The sequence below is a fragment of the Cyphellophora europaea genome (genome assembly GCF_000365145.1).
Source record: "Cyphellophora europaea CBS 101466 unplaced genomic scaffold supercont1.10, whole genome shotgun sequence".
NCBI classification, from domain to species: Eukaryota; Fungi; Ascomycota; class Eurotiomycetes; order Chaetothyriales; family Cyphellophoraceae; genus Cyphellophora; species Cyphellophora europaea.
The window spans coordinates 647,479-667,378 of NW_008481798.1; the positions used below are offsets into that span (position 1 = coordinate 647,479).

Here is a 19,900-nt window from a genome sequence, read left to right on the forward strand (position 1 = left end):
CGTAACTTCGTTTCTCCTTCCCATTGCCTATCTTGAGTGATAGCACACGAATGCTTTCCGGCTGAATGGTGACTTTCAGATCACTGTAAAAGGGCCTCCATCTGCTGTCTTCGCTTCTCGAGCCGCTGCTGCGCCTTATCGCTTTGGGGTACGTGATCCTTAACATCACCGATGCCGAGCGGATCCAAATCATCCGAGAGAGCAGTCATTGCCTCATCCTGGACTTGCTGCTGCTGGTACGCAGAATCGATGAGTGGGCCAGAGTCCTTCTCTTCGGGCTTGTCGCTGTGCGCACTTGGTGGTGGCTGGCTCGGCGATCGTTGAGTCTGTGTTGGCTCAGCCGCCCCAGAAGACACTTGAGCCTCGGTAGTCTCCTGCGGAGATACTGACACTGGCGCATGCAACTGCTCGGCCATCGCCTCTGCGACCTTGGGCGCTGACTGCTCTGCCTCTGCGTCTAGCTTGACCTCCGAAACCTCCTTTGGCGGTACCGCAACACCGACTGCAGCCTCTGCGGTCTCAACACCTGTCAACACCGGAGTCCTCGCACGACTAGCTGGTACACTCGCGCTGACCTGGCTCTGCATACCATAGCTGCTCATCTCGCTCTCCCGATCACTCTCGCCATTGACCTTGGCTTGTCTAAGGCCGCCGTTCATCTCCTCATCTGTACGTCCGAAGAGGCCGTGCCACCATCTGACTTCTTCCGTACGAGGGAAGATAAGGCGCTCCTTGCCCCTCACATTATCGTCGATAGTGGGGTCATATTCTGGATTCGTGAACTCCTTCTTCCGCGAAAGAAAGTAATCCCAAACACTCTTAGTCTTCTGGCCAATCTTCGCATCAACACGTTCTTTCTCATTGTCGTAGAGGAAGGTACCGTATTGAGAGGAGTAGAGATGATAGAGCAGCCGCCGCAAGAATCGCTCGTTGAACTCAAACCGGGCTGGGTATTGGTACATGAGCTGGTATGTGGCGTCCAGGAATTGATGAAAGATGGGTGACACCTCGTTGGGCTTTGTGGCGTGCTTATCGACCTTACCACCGCCGCTGCTGGAAATCTTTCTTATCGCCTCAGTGTCGGCTCCAGCTTCCGTCTCGCTGTCGACGTTTAGACTCTCACGGCTGTCGTTATTCTGCTTGAACCAGCCTTTGGCGCTTAGAAGGGCATTGCCCAGCGACTTCTGCGCGCCGTGCAATGCTTCCGCTGCCCTGACACCTGCATCTCTCTGAGTTCCGTCATCACGATCTTCTTCAACGCGTCCGCCGACTCGCTCATTTTCGACTTGGAACCACTTCTCAGAGTTCAGCGGTCCGCTGCGGTAGCGGAAGCGGTGGCCAAAGGAGACCCAGTCTTTTTCGACAAGAATGATGAAGCCCTCAAGAGTTCGGTAGTAAGGGTCGAGACAAACCTGGCTCAAGGCGCTGAGCTGACTCGTTCGATCCCAGCCATCAGAGCAATGGATCAGCACATGCGAATGCTGAAGTCCCACTTGACGGACGATTAGTCCTACTCCGTCCATCATGTTCGCAATGTGCTTGAGCCACTTGCTGTTGTTGAGCGCTTCTTTGTTCGGTCCCAGCGGGGTCAGATCCGAATCCTTCAACGCATCCACTACCTTTTGCAGGCTATCACGCATGACATGAATGTTGTCGATGCCTAGGTAAGCTTTGGTTGCGAAGCTGTAGTTTTCCATATTCTCCGAGCCCATGCCAACCATCTTCATTGCCGCAGCATTGATCGTTGGCCGGGCGTCAATGATCATGTTTCGTTGCTGAGCACCATAGATTTTCGGCTTCTTTTCGTCGTTCTCCTCCTCATCCCTCTCCAATCCTCCCTCTTCTCTCAACTTGGCGATGACTGCATCCTCTAAAGCCTCCGGGTTAGAGATTTCACCTTCTAGGGAGAGTGGCAGAGCCGGCGACGCTGTGCCATCTTTGGTTGGCTCTTCCTTCTCGGGTGGTGGCGTAGCAAGGGCTGCAGGTGCTCCGCCTGCCACGATACTTGTGATACCACTCAAGGGCCGCTCCGCCCTAGTGGTGTTGAAGATAGCAGCCAGCAATTTTTCATCCTGGATGCTGCGATTACCCCTAACCCCAACCATCGGCTGGCTACTTCGTGAGATCGTGCAGTTGTTTACCGGATGCAGGTACGTAAGAGCTGGTATCCGCGCCCGGCTTCGATACCTTCCCGCGTAGTTGAGTGTATTGTCGCTGATTGCACTGGGGACCACGAATGTTGCTGGGTACGTCTCGCTGAATGCATAATCTCTGTTGATCTTGCTGACCCTCCAATTTTTGTTTCCTTCAACTCCCTGCCGGCGCCATTCCCTCATGGGTTCGTAGACTGACCAGCCACCTCCACCAGGCTGTGCTGCGAACTCGCGCTCGGGCGGGAAGGCGGGGGTGTAAGAGAAGGCGTAAAGCTTATCAAGTCGGCCAATTTTGCAAGTCCAAGATCTGATACTGTCATAGACGTCCCGCGCTCTGCGCTCGTCGGAGATATAAAAGCAGACGAAGGAGAAGTCGCGGCCTCGCAGCCGGATAGATGAGGGTTGGCGAGAGGCGGTTGGGGACGGGCGGAAGACGCAGGTGTGAATGATAGGGTAGCCGATCCAAAGCTCGCGGGGTCGGGCGCTGGGTGTGGAGCCGGCGCGTTGGTCGGTCGACGGCTGTTGTTGTGAAAAGGCGGCAGCTGCCGGTGAAGTGGTTGGTGGACTATATTGGAAGATCAGGTGGTGGGGAGTGAGGTGCAATGTGCCCTGGGTCTGCTCTCCACGGCGAGCGAGGATGACATTCTCAGCCTGCGAATAACGTTGTCAGCTTAAGTAACCCTCGAGAAACATGAAGAAGCATTGGCAGGGGAATCAACCTTTGCGGCGCGAGTGCGCTCCATAGCCATCTTGACGGGCGGCGCTGCGGACTTTCACTTCATTCAGCCTTGACCTCACGCAGTGGCAGTCATTCTGAAAACATGATAACTGATTAACGCAGTGAGTGTGTAACGAGGCTTGCTCAGCAGAAGGTGCACACGTAGGTTAATGAGTAGGAGTGGCAGAGAACTGCTACCTGCTTGCCAGCCGCCGGCAAACACCAGATCTTAGTGACGTTAAGCCTGGACCCCACTGTGGTGCCATGACTTCAGCCCTGCTCAGCCTTGCTCAACGTTGATGACTTTTTGATGCTTAGGTAATTAAGCAGACAAGAAGGCTACAGTACAACAGATCCGGAGCATTCTTAAGAGCTATATTTAAGTAGTTCACCTGGCATCCTGACATGCTTCTTCACACACGTAACCGCAAATCGTCGTCACTGCCATCATGGTTGTCGCGAGCACTTTTGTGTAGCAGCCGCAGCAAGACATGCGCTGTTTCAGTAGGGCGGCCACGTGGAGGCCAACTTGAAGGTCTGGGTATTTCTGAAAGTCATTGATATTCCTTTGAGACTTAGCAAGCTGACAAAGTCTTCCCTGCTGCTCCTAGATTGTCACGATTCCGTCAACTCAGAGACCGGCATTCGTGTTTCATAGCTGGCCACGCTGTTGAATGACAATCATCGACACGAAACTATGCACTACATAAGGCGAGATTCAAAAAGAGCTTTCTTGTCATGCATCCGGTGCAAATCGATGTAGGCAACGTGGTTGATGGCAGTGAGGTGCACCTTGTGCACCCGGTGTTTATCATTTGTTTGGTCATGATACTCTCTGGTCGTAGCATGCCGATGCGCAAGCAGCCTCAAGATCGTCTATGAGCCGGTTGTTGTTCGCAGTGGCCGGCCAGGCACGAAACTGGACCTGCAGCATTAAGTTGCATTAGCTGTCTTTGTCCCACGTTGCCCCGCTCTGTCAGTGTCCTCCCCAAATAAACAAACATCCCGAGTTGTTTAGATTCGGAGTTTCGATCGTCGCGCCTATAGCATGAGCCGAAGCCTCCTCATGGCTGCGTGCCATGGGCCCAACACATGCTGCGACTGATCATCACTGCCCTGACTACTCATAAAAGGACATGGTCCAAGCGCAAGTTAGGACGGAGCCCGCGAGTGTCTTATAGCCGGAGTTTGATAGCCGGAAATTAATACGGCAGCAGGCGAGAGGCTTTCAGATTCTGAAACGATGGTGTCAAGAGCCCCCACAACTAGCACAGACACCCTGCCATTTTGGCATTATTGTAATGTGTAGAAGAGCCATTAGACGGAGGTCGAGCAAGGGTTGCGCTGCAAGCTCGACTGTCGAGACATAGTCGCAGATCGAGATTCCGGTGCTTATGGCTAAAGCGGGCCTGAATGAGTCTCTTGTGTGGGAGTACTTCAGCCATGACAAGCCATCAAAGGGGTGTTTTCGAGGTGATAGAACTTTCAGCACACACTCTGCGAATCACACGGCTCCGGCTTCTCCTAGTGGGATATCCTGCCGTGATCTGCCTCCGCACCGGAGCGAGTGCCCTACTCCCTCCCTCAGTGTACATAGCTTCGTAATCTGGATTCACTTTGATTCCCTTCCCCGTAGATGGCGTTGTACGCTACCAACGCTGATGTGTGCAAGCAAAGAACGCGCCTAGCCTTCATGCTCCAGGTTCGGGTAGCGGAAGGACACTAGCTTAGTTACAGGGGTTTGTCGGTCATCCTGGCGCGGCTCAGACAAATCACGCTCATCCCAAATCCTGGTCCTGGTCGGGCCCAATGGATCGTGATGGAGTCCATTGCAGTTACAGCGTCCTCGAAGCGCTCCGAGAGGACGAGCTCAGCAACTATCAATCATATCGGCATCGACGACATGCTTCCAACATCTCTGCAGCTGCAACGCACGACCCGCGTGGGTTGAGGTCGCGAAACCGCAGTCGTCGAGAAACGTCACCTGACAGCAGCGCGTCTGCCCCTCTTCACGAATTGCAACCGTCGCGGAAACATGTACACATGAAGAGGCTATCCGGGATTTCAAAGACTTTCAGCTTCCCTAATCTTTCCTCTCGGGTCGAGGACGACGGCAGACCTTCATCGTCCCCCGGGGCGCAGCCGCCATCAACCCCCTTACTGCGCGCCCACACTACACCTTCTCTGCTGCGACTCTCTCCCTCGCAGAAGCGCAAACCACCTGCCTCACATTCGAGCTACGGCATCGAAACAAGCAACGGCCCTCCTCCATCGTACTCGACCCAGCAGACGCTGTCGCAGGAACGGGTCCGGCCTCAAGAACGCGGTCGTTCGCAGAAGCCGGTGCCTGACGCGCTTCATCATACCGCCTCATATGATAGGGTCATCCAATACCGAACCACCAGATCAAAAGACCAGAACGCGTTCAAAATAAATCAAGGCCCAACTTTGGATCCAACCGCCATTGGCCACACTTCATCTTCTCTAAACCACTTCACTAACGATTCCGACGATACCCAACTTGCGACCCAAAATCGCGAATCCTGTACTATCACACAACCTGTTACGACCACTTCTACCACAAGGTACGTTCACACCCCGTATTCCTTGGTTGCTTGGGTCGACTCTGCTCCTTGGTATCTTAAATCTGTCGTTAGGGTACTGCACTCATCTCTTCCGGCGTGAAACTGCTGCACAGGCTCGTAGATGATGTCACTAACACTGCATGTCACAGTCCTTCACTTTCGACGCCTACTCTTGACCCACTACTGAATCTCTCGAGTCCGGACACGAACGACCACTTCGGCATCGAGAAACCCAGAAATCCCAAGTTGACCCCGCCTCCCGGCGTGGCGAACAACAAAATGCATAACGAATACGGTGTAACCGCCACCAGCATCGAGCCAAAGGCTGATGATTCTCTCCAGAACTCGAGCAGCGAGGATAATCTTCATGCGATCAGCTCAGCGAAGAGCGGAGACGAGTCCGCTGCTGGCGAGACTGAAGGGGCTACCACGGAGAGCACCAGTGACCTGTACCTCCACATCGCTAAGGATGCGGCCATCAATCGTCACGCTGCTTCTGCTCAGGAGAAGCCCACCAGCGGTTCACGAAGATCACGGATTTCGTTGCCGTTCCTCTCCTCATCACGACCAACTACTTCACTAAAGCCATCCCCCATGTCGACCCACTTCGAACCTGAAACACAAAGCCTGCCTCAGCGTCTCGGCAAACGGGCCTCGTTAGGACCCCACGTCCCTGGTGCTTTGACTTCCTCCACATACTATTCCGAAACCCCATCTCGAGCTGGCGTCCCCGTAGATCAATCCTCTAATGCCGACACGAGCGACATTCGTTCCCAAGCTCGCTCTCGTCGTCACTCCAATGCCAACCCAGAGACCTTACGCCCACCGACCCGTTCGTATCAGGCCCGACTCAGACTCGCTTCAGAGAACGTCTATGCAGATCGGATGCGAATGCAAGAGCCTACTAAGACCGAGTCTACGATTTCAACCACAGCTCCATCCACTGTATGGGATGAGCTTGACGACTTGAAGTCCAGGATAAAGAAATTGGAGCTTACTGGCAAGATCCCTTCTTCGTCAGCAGCGGCCATGACCACTTCCAATGAACGACCCAGGACAGGTTCTACCCAAGCCACGGCTTTGTCGTCTTCACCAAAAAACAAACCATCTGGCCCCAACAACGAAACACCCTCGGCCGTTCCAGGCGTTCCATCAACAGTCCACCCTACGCTCCATGAGGCTCTCACAAATGCCAGGTCCTCGGTCCGGACCGAAATTTATCAAAAGCTTCAGGCCACGGCTCAAGATGCCTTGCAGCTTTCGACTATGGTAAACCATGATTATACTGGAACTTCGAACATGACACCTCAGTCCGAGCGTATGATCCGCCGCCGTACTGAATCGCTATGTCGAAGTTTGACCGAATTGGCCATCGCAATGCTGGACGATTCGCGAGCTAACAACTCACCGACGTCTCGCCCAGGCAGCCGAGATCCTTTTACGGGTGGCCAACTTCGTTCTCGTCGTCGATCCGATTCCACCGAGCACCCACCTGTGGTTTCTTCTCGCATCGTGTCACGCCGCACTTCGCTCGCCAACAGCGCAGAGCCTTCGCCGCGGCCAGTCTCGCGAGCCATGACCGAGGCGCCATCTTCGTATCGCCAAGCCACTGCTTCGCGGACGAACTTTTCTCGTGAATATACGAGGCAGCACCCATTACCAGTGACTGATGGCATCAAGGCGGCTACGCCCCAGGCCAGCCTCGTCTCCCGTCGGACTGGGGCTGTGAATACAACACCCACTGCCGCGTCTCCGGCGGTACAATCTTCTCCGGTGCCTTTCACTATCTCAATCGAGCGCAATCCGCCGACCGCCCTACCTCGCCCTACCACGTTCCCTGACTCGCCAGCGTCGGTGGTAAGCGAGGCATCCCCTCGTGCTCCAGGACGCCGAACCGGCTTCGCGGCCCGCGTTTCTTCAGTCTCATCTCGTCTCAAGGCCGCTAGAGAGCAGCGTCTTGCCAGCCTCGCCGCCGCCGGTGGTTCTGGGGCTAATCCTGTTTAGAAAACACCATTCTTGTCTGCTGCGCGTTTGTTTGCCCGTTGCGGGCATGAGGAGAAGAAGTGGGCCAAAGAGTGGAAACAGCAAAGAGAGAGGGAAAGAGGCGAGAGGAAAGCGAAGGCAGACGCGGCAGAAGCTCGAAAGGTGGAGAGGAGGGCAAGCCAGGAACACGTGGATCGATGGGAAGAGCGAAGAGACTTGGCCGCCTGCGAGCGATTGGTGAGGGAACTGGAGGGTTTACTCTAGGGAGAGTAGCCTACAACAAGGACAAACAATGTATCTGTACAGTATCGATACCGTTGAGCCACAAGTGTGAGCGTCACTCAGCATTACTAGTGACCCGGGCAGGATCAGTAAATGAAAAGCAAGCGATCATCTTTTCGGCGATAATTTTTCTAACGAAGTGGTAGTACTACTCTTCAGCCCCGGCCCGTCCTCATCCACGCAGGTTTACTCTTGCACTGACCTTGGCATCCGTTTCAGTTCTCCCTTCAACACAAACTGCAAGAGTAGTCCTCTGCTCGAATTTGTTGCAAACTTTCATCCCTTCCGGAGCCTGATGGCAGTCGTCGCGTCGTGGCCCACAGCCCCTTGCAATGGTGGTATGAGCATCATACCACTCCATAGATGCCGAGCACATTTTGCAGCGGGAGCAGAAAATGTGAGACGTGGACCAGATTTACGCCGTTGGTCGATGTGGTGACGACGCAAAGGGCACCTCCACGGCTGACGACTCGTGGGAAACACCCATTCGGCAGTCAATTCCCCCGAAACTGTTTGGACGACAGATGCGAATGTTGTATGATCCCATGTTCAGTGTCAGGGAGGCAGGTTCCAGTATCTCATGAGGCTGTGCATTGGTATGGCTTGGTGGCTCGTGCAGTTGTTCCAGGTTTCTGATACTCCATGCCACAACCTACACCAGGCGGAACTGGACGCCGCGGAACAACGATGTTCCTTGCAACATGCAGTAAATGACCGGGCCATCGTGCGATCGTGCCACGAATATTTCGGAGCCGATCACAACGGAAAAAATTTGCAGCGCCATCTCCTTGCAACTGGATAGTGGATTGCAACGTGTCTGCGCTGTGAGGGATGAACGGTGTAGAACACAGTCAATCAAGATTCCGTTTGTAAGGAGGAAGTGCCACTTGCGGCTTGGTGCATACCAATCAGATGTGATCATCATGTTACACGTGGATCGACGTTGAAATCCAGCGGTGACTCAGCTCAATGTACTTCTCAGTATGGAGTACCGATTCAGCGCTGATTCGATCCGCTGTTGTGGGGAGCAAGGCACGGTGCCTGACCACAAGCAATGTGGCTCGGTAGCAGCCAATAATCCCTCCACGATGCTGGAGTTCCGGCTCGAAGCAAGTGTTGTTTCAGGAAAGAAGCAGCCTGCGGCATGAAGCAGGGAGGATTCAGGAATTATTGAGGACCCAGTCAGCCTCAATAACCCACAATCATCTCATCCAGCAATGGAAAGGCGTGAGCAGAAAAAGCCGCCGTGTTGCTTCTGGATTCGAGAACACGCAATTCCACCGTGACCTTGCATAGGTTTGTGTCGAGCCTATCACAAGCGAGCGAGCACCTAACGGAGTCCTCTTCCAGGACCTTAAGAGGAGAGTGTGCCATCTCCATTGGTTATGGTGTGATTTTGTTCCTGAAATTGTGGACTCGTGGTATCTGACTGTCATCGCGGATATATGACTGTTGATCATTCCTGCTCGTCAATTCCTCAGCCATCCGATCAACAATCTTCTCGCGTACCTTGGACATCACGCATCACGCCAGGACTTGCCGTTGTTAAGCACTCGGTCTGACACCATCAACAGTGTGTACCTCACGGCCAAAGCAACTAACGTTGACAAGTCATACCTCACCTGGGGTAGTTGCACTAGCATACTGGGCGATCGACATCTGACTACGAAAAGCCCAGGGAGCCTCGTCCTTGCTGCAGCCTTAGGCAACTTTGTCCAGATACAGATCCAGGCTTGGGCCACAGCAAATCAGGACTCTCTTCGTCGGCATAAGTCTGCTCGTACCGTTGAGGACGTGAACCTTCAGCCTACGAGACCAGTCCCCAAAGTCATACATACACATCATGGCCGCATCTGAGTCCTCTACCGCCAATAAACGTGCTTCCATCACGTCGATATCCACAATTGCCAGTAACGCGAGCATTTCTTCAACAGCATCAAAGCCAGCATTGCCCCGTCGAGAGTCTTCGGTCCAACTCGTGCCGCACTCCCACTCACCTACCTATTTCGACCAGCCTCTGACACCCTCGGAACAAAGGCTCGTGGCCGAAACCGAAAGCCGATTTGACGACTTGGACCTATCATCGAAAGACTTCGACTTTGATGACGTCTTCACCTTCGACCGGCCTCAACGCAAGATCCCACGCGTCGTCGAGGTCAGCTCCTCTTCCCGGGAACAACGGCATCCCGGCCAAAGAGATTGGAGTTACTTCAGCTTCAGCCACTATGGCGCGGCCGCGAATCCGAGGGCCAGGGCTGCCAACCCGTACAAACCCAAGCCTGGCATGGCCGGCATGCAGAGAGAGCTGGGTCTGGGTATCGGAGCCGCGTACCTGCGGAACCAGCAGTTGCTGCACAAGGAAAGGAGGTAGACCAGGGCTACGGCACCGAACGACATGACTAACGACACTTTTATATCTCAACTCAGCAATAACATTCTCCAGTCTGTATGACAATGGGATAGGGCCGGTGCATTATACTTCATCGCTCGCACAGTACGGGAGAAGTTGCTTGAGCATCACTTGGGGAAGAGGATCAAAAAGTTTTTCTTTCAGGAAATGGGCATAGGTAGAGAATAATTGACCTGAGCGGAAATAGGCCTCAGAACATGCATCGATAAGGGCTGGCGAGCACTTGCCTTCATCTTCCTGTAGCAAACATCCTACATCAGTAGCTTTCGCAATTCTCTTTGGCCCGAATTTTAGACGACACCAGGAGCTCAGCAGCGCAGGCGAGAAGCCATCCAGAAACACTCACCTAATCACGGCCTTGCCAGTCAGGTAGTCAGGCCTGTTCTTCGGTAAGCAAGGTCCTGTCTGACCTCTCTCGCCCTCAAGTCAGATCGATGTCTAGATGCGTGTAGGGTCAGTCTGTGAATCGTACTGTACTGTTGTGACGGTAGGAGCATTATATGCATTTTGTAATCAGTTGCTCAACATTGCCGGTCCAGAACGAAAAACACCGTGCGTGGTTTCGCTGTTATGCTACGAGAGCTTGTCCAGAAGTCGCAATGCTAAGTCCTCTTCGCATCACAGACCATTCGTGAACCAGCTCATACCGCCAAAAATATAAACACGCGCACGGTGTGCCGAGATGGCCTGATCGCCATGGAAACCGAGCACAGTGTCTGAACAGCGGTCACCTAGCTTCGGGTATGGGATCTGACACAGAGCGAGACTAGGAGGGGGCGGTTCTGAAGCGACAGAGCACGACGACGAGCTATAGTCCAGGATAAAAATGGCGAAGAAGCGATGCACCGAGGTTTGTCGAGGGCCAAGTGGTACCGCCCCTGTCGAGGGGATGAAACTGAAGTGGGAATGCTGAGAAGTGCAATTTGCGGATCATGGACCATCTTTCGGTGTTCGTGGACCCTCGAGCGAGCTGAGCGGCGTCATTGAGATTAAGTGTCTGCGCATCTTGTTGATCCTCCTACGGGCGGGAGTGCAAGACAGATAGAGGCGGAAGGCCAGTGCTGCTGCTGCTGCTGCTGCTGCTACTCTCGATGACCAAGGCGGATATGGGCAGGAAAAGCTGTACAAAGGATCTTTTGTCGATTCCAGCAGGTGAGGCCTGGAGCACGGGCTGTTTAGGTGGCATGCATCAATAATACCAAGGACCGCGCTCGCCGCGCTCGTCTACAGGCCTTGGGACAAGACCAGCTAGGATTGGCTGCCACCCATTTGGCCTGGGACGGCGATCCAGCTGGGAGAACCCTGGTCGCGCCTCAGGCCATGATTTGCTGTAGCGGTGGTGCGCGGCAAAAAAAAAGGGCCAGGCTATTGTTAGCAGCATTGGCTTGTGCCACCATGCGTGCCCTTTGGCTGACGATGGTCAACCCCTCGAGTTTCATCTTGGGCGCCGCAGCCAATGAAGCCAGCCCGAGCACCCTCTCAGCGCGGCAGCAAGCGCCCTCGCCAGCACTCCCTGGCCTCGATCGCTCCAGGACCTTTCGTCCATTCAATCCCATCGTGCTCACAACACTATCGAGTCCGATTATTGCGACATCTTCTGCTTCCAAATGTTCTGGTCGTGCTAATTGCCCTTTATTTGAGCGGCTTTCGACACTGGCGCGTGCGCGATCCTTGACTTTGACCCCGCCGGCGAATCTTGGATCCTCATTGTCGACTACTGCCCTGCGACCAGCGCCACCTTCACACCGCAGTACACTAGAGCATCTCGTGCATTGCAGATACCCTCGGTCGCATTGTATGCGACCATCGTTCTGCCTTGTAGACGCCCCTTTCTGAGCACGGCTGGACCGTACAGACGAAAGGGAAGCCTGGAAGAAAGCCTCACGCTCTTTCTTCGCTGCGCCTCGGCCTGCGACTTGAAACGCTTCAACACCTCCTCCTGGCTCTTTCGACTCTCTTACCATCTTCCTCCACCCTCGGTTTCGTAATCGCCGCGTCAACTGATCGCTGAATCGCTTCGAGCGTCACCGGTTACCCGCCACTTGCCATTATCCTGCTCCAGTATGTTCTCATCTTTCCCCTCCCACCTACCCATCTGCATTGCCATGGTGTTGCGATTGTATCGTTGGCTCGCAATCACCATGGCGACGGTTCGAGGAGCATCCAAAGCTAACATGCACTGTCGCAAAAGGTCTTTTGACCTCGTCACCGAGCACTCCGAACAATCCATCCGCTCCCACCAACGACCTACGCTTCAGAATGGCTTCCGTCCTTATCCAGTGACATCTCGACAAGGCCTACATCCCTCGCCGACCTCTTCAAGCCCGAAGCGTCGCCTGCGTACCATTCCCCCGAGCCCGACTATGCCTGTACATATAGCATCTTCCGTTGTAGCGCCACTTCCCACCTTCATGTCGGTGTACGACAGCGACGATCTTCCCATGGATAGAGAATATGCAGAGATATCGCAACCAAAAGAGCCAGAAGCAGCTATTGGACAATTGAACATTAATTCACCCAACACACTGTCGAATCACCCTTTACCCTATCCGATCTATCACCGAGACAGCGTTGCGTCTATAGCAACCAACTCCTCGACATCCTCGCCAGCCACGAATCAGTCGTCTCCTCTGTTTACCGATCCATCGCCATCATCCTCCCCCGAGTCCGCTTCCTCCTCCAATCCCCCACTATCACCTTTCGCCAATATCATGCAGACTTCTAACCACGACCGGCAATCGACGGGAGATTCAAGGGACCAAGGTACGCAAGTGCTGCAGATGCCGCCTTCTACTTTTGCACGTCCAGCCTCGCCAACTCGGAATGTCAAAAACTTGTCGCTCAATATGAACACTGCGGTTAACATTACGCGACCGGCCACCTCGCATGGCGCCGAGTCTCGAATGAACGCGTTATCGGTGCCAGTATCGCCCTTGAAAGAGCCACTGAGAAGCGCGCGAAAGAAGCCAACGAATCTGACGATCCGAACACCCGGCTTCAATCAAATGAGCTTTCCCAGAGGTGCGGCTGGAGATGTGCCGCCCACACCCAGCTCAAGACCGACGCTGCCGACGCTACAGTCTTCACCATCATTACCGTCTCTTCAAACGCCGACCACATCCGGTTCAAGTGGCCTCCACCTATCATTGCCGTCATTTAGCTCGGGGCATTCTAGACCCGGCTCAGATTCCAGTTTCTCCAGCCATCAGTCAGCCAGTCTATTACCGGGATTACGAGAGGAAGACGAACCTCGCAGATCCTTTGAAGCGCCAGAGCGCGGCTATCCAGAGGGCCCGATCAAGATCTATGACTGTGGAGTCTGGCTCTATCTCGAACCAAAAGCGGAAGAGGCAAAGGACTTTGATACTGTGATCAACGTTGCCAAGGAAATCAAGAATCCTTTCGAGAACAACCCAGCCGAAAAAGACACCGTCATGTCGGTCTGGAGGAGCAACCGTAACTCGATGATCGAGCCCCAGACAGCCATGTCTGAGTTCTCTTTCAAATCGGCTTGGGAGTTTCAGCCCGCTGATGCCACGCCCACGACGCCTCGACCTGCGTCGGCCGTCAAAAATGATCCCGAGTATCTCCACGTGCCTTGGGACCACAACTCTGAGATTCTAGAGGATCTCTGGCCGCTATGTCGCGTCATTGATGAGAGAGTCAAGGCTGATAAGAAAGTGCTCATTCACTGCCAGTTGGGCGTAAGCCGATCTGCCTCCCTTGTCATTGCCTATGGCCTCTTCAAGGGCTACCAGCGCGACTTCCATTCAATGTATCAACAAGTTAAGAGCAAAAGTCGATGGGTTGGTCCCAACATGAGCTTGATATATCAACTCAGCGACTTTCGAGCCAATATCGAGAAGGGCTTCTATACAGATAGTGAGCGCAAAGCTCCGTCTCAGTGGTTCAAGTACTCGCCTCCAGACTCACTGTCCTTCAAGAACCCCAGACTCTCATATTTGCATCATGAGAGTGATGCGTCAGCGTCGCCAGAAACAGATCCGTCCACGACGCCAATTGCGAAGCCACTCAGGTCGCTGAAGCTCGACAAGGAACTGCCTCCCGTACCTCTGTTTCCCAAAGAAGAGAAGAAGCCAATTGAGCTTGCTCAGCGGCATGCCTCAGCTGGACCACCCAAGAGCAATGCTGCGCCTCCTACGCCGCCACGGAACGAGCCTGCGGCCAAGAAGCAGAGTGTTGAGCCTCGACCATTGCCTTTCCGAAAGCTTGCGGAATATTCCAATCCAGCAGCAATACCGCCACATCGCCCGAAGGTGGGAGTCATTCCCGCATCGCCGGCTCGCTTGCATGTCTCGAGGCCTTCGATGGATCTGGCGTACCAAGATGTACCGGAAACGCCATCGTTGTTCTCGCCACGAGCAACGGAGTTCCTAGCATCGCCTTTCTCACTTCGAGCAGGAGAGTTGGCTATTGGCAGTGGCCCGAAGTCCGCGCGTTCCATGAAATCGATACCGCCACCTACCCCAAGCCCAGGGTTTGTTGGCTTTACGCATATTCGCGCACCTACGATGCAGGAGACTCCTGCTGAGATCGCGACGCAGGTTCCAGTGGCTATTGATCCTCGCAGCCCGCATCAGCTCGGCGAGCCACGAGAGATCTTGCGCCATATTGACGATTTTCTTTAAAAGACCTGCCATATTAGCCGGAGCGCGGTTGTGAGTTCTGTTGATTTTGGAAAAGCCTGGCTGGCGTGAGCGGCCCCGAACTTTGGAGTAAAGTGCCCGACACTTTATGATGTCTGATGAAGAAACGAGCAACAACAGCCTGTGTAGTTGTCCGAGACAACCCAGCGATTTGAAGCATTGTATTTTTAGTAGCACAGCGAGAGAGAGAGACCGAGAGAGAGATAGAGAGGGGCGCAAGATAGCCATGGCCATGGTAATGCGAGGGATGGAACAGAAGAGGAAACGTGAGCATGCAGCGGTTTCGCTTGGAGAGGTGTTTTGCCAAGTGAGATGCGCCATCAAGCGACATCACTCGCTGGAAGACAACGACGACGACGACGACGCTGTTGTTGACGAACTTTGTATAATTAGCCATGCAAAGCAAAATGTGTCCCCCGCCCAATTTAGAAGGCGCGGCTTCTGATGCTGATGGCCTGCTTGAAAAGGGCCAGAAATCAGAAAAAAGGAAAATACTTCAAAAGAAGACGTGGTCGCTACTAGTAAGCTTTGTGAATATGTGTCTAATTTCGTACGGACCTACTGTGGTGTTGGGCGTGGCCCCTTTCTTTCTCAGAAGGGTTGCAACAGAAGGGAAGGGGAGCGGATTAGATGGTGTGAACAGACGAAGGAGGAGGTTCTCAGAAGGTATGGGAGTATCATTTTGTGACTATGGAAACACTCAGCCAGCACCCATGCTACGAGGGCAGTCTGCTTTGCCGCGACGTGCCTCTCTGCCTGCCCAGGACTCCTTGCCGCCCCCGTAGCTGCTGGCGTTTCTCCTGGCAACGGTGTTTCCATCTTATCGGGTAGTTTTCGGTTTAGGGGGTTGGGATTGGGGTTGGCGCTGGGGAGGGAACGAATAGGGGTGTGTTAAGTTGGTAGTTTGATATTAGCGGCTGGAGAGGCCTCCCTCGACCGAGGCCTTTTGCCGACCGTAATAAGAGGATGTCGGTCGAAAAGTTGGAAATCTCAAGTATCGTAACTCGTCAACTCTCGCATGCCGTGCGAGGCAGGTATCATAGCATCATCATCAAGTTCGCTTTGCGCAATCAGTCTATCAGACGCCAAAAGAGAAATGAAAATTCGCCCATGCTTTTGATTGTTTGTTGGTTGAGGTGCGTTTGTAGGTTTCGAGCTTGGTGGAACAGAAGGAGAAGGGGTGAAGGAGTGTAAGGTGACGTGCCGCGCGGTCGATGATGTTTAGTGTCAGTGTAGAGAGTTGTCGAGGCGTGAGATGTATTACTCGGATGAGATTTGCTGACGGCGGCCTTTCTCAGCTTCGAGATTCTCGTAGAGGAGGTATAGCGCCTTCTCGTTGGCGGCGGCGCTTCCCATGATGGTGAACATGCGCTCGCCCGTCTCGTCGTGGGGCGCTTTGGCAATACTGATCCTAGCCCCGCTTGTCTTTCGAATCTCACTAATCTTAGAGCCGCCACGGCCAATGATACAGCCGACCATATCAGCGGGGATGCTGATATTCTGCGTCTGGACTTCTTCACCATCCTCGGTGACCATAGGGATTCCGCCGCCACGAGCCGCACCTTCCTGGGTGCGCGCATAGCCACGGTTGTCGGTGAAGTCGGCTCCGCTGCCAGTGCGGTTGAACGGCCGCCCGTTGAAAGCGCTCGCGGCTGGTGCGCCCACAGCGGGAGGTAGTGGACCAGACCCAACCTGAACACGAACCGCGGGGTTATACAGCACAGTCCCGGTGCCACGCTGCCAGTCATCAACCAAGCACTGACCAATCTCCCACACAGCCTTCTCGATACCCTCGGGAGTGCCCTGAACCTCGACAATGCGCTCGGTTGACTGGGGAAGCATCTCCTTCTGTGCCACCATACGAACGCCTGACACGTCCTGGATATGCTTGATCTTGAGGCCCTGGCGACCAATGATGGTGCCCATCTGGTTGTGCGATATGAGCAGACGGATGGCTATACTTGAATTAGTCGGGATGGACAGAAAGGGGACGCGATGCGACTCACGGTGAGTGCCCGCGTTCTGAACAACACCACCCATGCCCATTTGGGGGGCGCCTTCAAGCAGAGATTTGGCAACAAGGTTATATGCCTTGGAGATGCCGGCAAGGGGCCCAGTCACCGTCAAGACGCGATCATGGACGCCTTGAACTACCTTGCTGACACCAGCTTTGACTCCAGTCTCGTCGCGTAGATCTGCAACATTCTTTCCTTGCTTGCCTATGATGACGCCGGCTTCCTTGGACGAGACGATCGCGCGAAGGGTGAGGGTCGACTGGGCGTACTCCTCCTCGGTCTTGGGCGGTGCATCCTCCCTATCATTCAGGTCGGCTCGGTTCAACTGGTCGGCCAAAGCATCACCTTCGGCATGACTGGGGGAGATGACTTGATCGGAAGACATGTCGGAGGAGGATTATTGTGGCTGCAACAAGGCGATCAGGTTGCAAAGGGCAAAGCGAAGGCTTCTGGAAGAGGTTGGGGAGACAGGTGTGGTGTCGGCGACTTTGACGCAGAGCGGGGTGGCGGGCGGAGTGGAGGAAAAATGCAGCCTGACAACTACGAGATTGTAAAGAGGGCGGAGGTACGTGAGGTAGCGTAGATTCGACAAGGTGAGAGAGGTGATCAAAGGGTGGAGAGGAGGGGTGGAGGTGAAGGAGAACAAGAACCGCAGAAGCATTCCTCAAAGCCTGGCCCCGAAGTTATCATCCAGCGAGAAGCTTTGGCCTTCTGCCAAGCATGAACCGCATGCGGGACTCCACATCTGAAGCACACACGCTGCATCCAACAGCTTTCAATACGCCACTAACAATGCACGTACTCTGTATCACATCACACTGAAGATGGGCACTCTGGTAGACCAATGTGTGTAGCAACTTCTGTAGGAGCTACGGAAGGCTACAATAGAGTTGCTCCCCCGTGTTTGCATCCCCGATCAGCATACGGAACTCGGGGTCGAAGATCCTTGATTGACCGCCTTACAGTAATGGACTGACACAGCCAAAACGTGTGACCGTAATGCTGGTAATTGAGCTGATCTGCAAGCGAAAGTCGGTATTAGACACATGAGGAGGTGACCTTCTCTGCGCCGGTCTCTTCTGCTATCTACCAGGCTCGAGCACGCTCATTGGGACCTCCACCTCGTCCACTACTAGACGAATTGCATTATTTTTCAGATCCGTTGCCACCGAACATGGTCGAGACCGACACACCTGGCGTGTTCTTGCCGACACATTGGCTGCGTGACGAGCTCTTATACGAACGATTCTTCGTACCTAATTATTCCCCTCCAGCAGCCCACTTCGATGAGTGTCCTTCGTTATCAAATCAGTTGGACAGTTGAGAAATGGGAATTGGGTAATATCACTTGGATAGCATCCTGGCTTCCATTGCCTCCCCGTGCTATTGATGTTTCAGCTTTGTGGAGGTTTACCCCGAAGACCATCGAGGTTTTCAATATGATAATGCAACCAGTCTATTGTAACCATCGTCCGTACGTGCAACGTCCGATCCATGCCCGACCCTAGTATTCCATTGACTCCGGTCATGCAAATATAATTGTTCCGCCCGTGTCATACACTCCTCAATTGACCGTGCACAGCAGCTCTGATTCGAGAATGTACTTGTTTTCCTTGTACTTCTCACTGGCCTCGTAAGCCTTGTCGTACTTCCAACCCACTGTCTCGTTGCACTGCTTGCACATTATATCGCGTACAATGTGCCTTCCAGTGGTCATGTTTCGCTCCATCGCCTCGCCTTGTCTGATGTTGACCACTGCGGAGAACAAGAATGCCTTGCCGTGCTGGCCTCGGAAGTTGCGAGAGATTATGTCATCGAAGTCTGCTAGATGCGTCTTGCATACCTACATTGGTTATTCGAAATGAACCCTGAAGATGTCGGTCCACTTACTTTGCAGCCAAAAATCTTGTTGGAGTTGAGGTAGATGTTATACGAAAGGCCCATAGTTGCGGTGCCTGTTTCCTGCGCGGTACGTCTTGTAGAATTGCTAAAGCGAGTGCGAACAGCAGAAGACTTGGTTCTGCCTTGAGCTTTCGAACAAGTATCTCGTAGGTTTCGCAAGGGCTCGGGTGGGCTATCTGTGATGCTTCAATGTATCTTGTATCTTCTTGGCTAGTCTTCGCCAAAGGCGAGCGGTATTCAACAGGCAGACAAGTTGTCTTTCGCGTTCGAAAATTATCCGCTTTGAGCCGGCGTAGGTGATTTCAGAGGACACTTTGATAAAACGAGGTACTAGGTCACGCGGTCTGTCCAGGCGGCCAATGCCGGCGAGGGGACTGAAGCAATCGGCCGTCAAACGGGGAAGTGGATTCGTAATCGAGGTGTAGTGACTGCAATGAGGTACGACAAATCACTGCCGCATAGGCTCTGGCAGATGAGCTGCAGTATCAGCCTATGTGATCTGAGTGACACCGAGAGCATATAAGTTGTAGGAGTTGGCTGAGGTTTGAATGATGACTAGGAGCGCAGGCGAGGCAGGGTCTCAAGAGCGGGCTTGGTATTATCCCCACCTAAAGTACCTTCCCCCACTTTGATACGTAGGAAAGCCCCGGACTTGGAAGTCGCCGACTGGCAGAGGACGAGTCCCTGGTTTGAATTTCGGTGTTGTTGGCACTGGTAGTCAGTAATAAGGAATATGCTCGGGTACTCGGTGCGAATCTCTCGAAGGATGAAGTGAGGATGTTGGGTCGTCTAGGACGCACATCCGCTCCGCTATCGATAGGGGTGAGCCTCGGATATCCGCTCCAGGCTGGCCGCTTTGCAAGCTTCGGGGACGACATCCGAACAGCGCTCCCCAAGTGCTCTCCTAGCGTGCTAAGCTTCGCGACGAGGACGAACTTGTCCTCACGAATTTCTCAAGTACTTCTTACCTATTGAGCTTATGCAGGAGTCCCTCTTCGTCATCTCATGCTGGTCACCGGGCTTTTGAAATCCTATCCACGAACTCGGAGTCTGTGGCTCGTGTACATCTTCATCGAGTGAATGCCGCAATGTTCGCACGTGCTGCCGGGCGTCGAATCGATCCTACCTACTCAAGGTTTCACGGCCGATCAAAAGTAAGTCCGATGCCAGATCTGGAGATGTACT

At 53.8% G+C, this 19,900-nt stretch overlaps 6 protein-coding genes across 6 annotated transcripts; 3 read left to right on the forward strand and 3 right to left on the reverse strand.

Annotated features, from left to right (window-relative positions):
- Positions 1 to 80: 80 nt before the first annotated feature.
- On the reverse strand, positions 81 to 2,902 carry HMPREF1541_09342 (uncharacterized protein; the record flags this gene model as incomplete). The annotated part of the gene is made up of 2 exons (XM_008714016.1): positions 81 to 2,804; positions 2,873 to 2,902. The coding sequence occupies 2 exons, from the start codon at positions 2,900 to 2,902 to the stop codon at positions 81 to 83; spliced, it is 2,754 nt and encodes a 917-aa protein (XP_008712238.1).
- Positions 2,903 to 5,735: 2,833 nt separating this feature from the next.
- On the forward strand, positions 5,736 to 7,460 carry HMPREF1541_09343 (uncharacterized protein; the record flags this gene model as incomplete). The annotated part of the gene is made up of 1 exon (XM_008714017.1): positions 5,736 to 7,460. One exon carries the CDS (start codon positions 5,736 to 5,738, stop codon positions 7,458 to 7,460), a length of 1,725 nt encoding a protein of 574 aa, XP_008712239.1.
- A 2,104-nt stretch (positions 7,461 to 9,564) lies between these two features.
- On the forward strand, positions 9,565 to 10,092 carry HMPREF1541_09344 (uncharacterized protein; the record flags this gene model as incomplete). The annotated part of the gene is made up of 1 exon (XM_008714018.1): positions 9,565 to 10,092. One exon carries the CDS (start codon positions 9,565 to 9,567, stop codon positions 10,090 to 10,092), a length of 528 nt encoding a protein of 175 aa, XP_008712240.1.
- Positions 10,093 to 12,494: 2,402 nt separating this feature from the next.
- Positions 12,495 to 14,780, forward strand: HMPREF1541_09345 (uncharacterized protein; the record flags this gene model as incomplete). The annotated part of the gene is made up of 2 exons (XM_008714019.1): positions 12,495 to 14,633; positions 14,670 to 14,780. The coding sequence occupies 2 exons, from the start codon at positions 12,495 to 12,497 to the stop codon at positions 14,778 to 14,780; spliced, it is 2,250 nt and encodes a 749-aa protein (XP_008712241.1).
- A 1,278-nt stretch (positions 14,781 to 16,058) lies between these two features.
- On the reverse strand, positions 16,059 to 17,198 carry HMPREF1541_09346 (uncharacterized protein; the record flags this gene model as incomplete). The annotated part of the gene is made up of 2 exons (XM_008714020.1): positions 16,059 to 16,753; positions 16,805 to 17,198. The coding sequence occupies 2 exons, from the start codon at positions 17,196 to 17,198 to the stop codon at positions 16,059 to 16,061; spliced, it is 1,089 nt and encodes a 362-aa protein (XP_008712242.1).
- Positions 17,199 to 18,377: 1,179 nt separating this feature from the next.
- HMPREF1541_09347 (uncharacterized protein) lies at positions 18,378 to 18,757 on the reverse strand (the record flags this gene model as incomplete). Its single annotated transcript, XM_008714021.1, has 2 exons — positions 18,378 to 18,656; positions 18,704 to 18,757. 2 exons carry the CDS (start codon positions 18,755 to 18,757, stop codon positions 18,378 to 18,380), a joined length of 333 nt encoding a protein of 110 aa, XP_008712243.1.
- Positions 18,758 to 19,900: the final 1,143 nt, after the last annotated feature.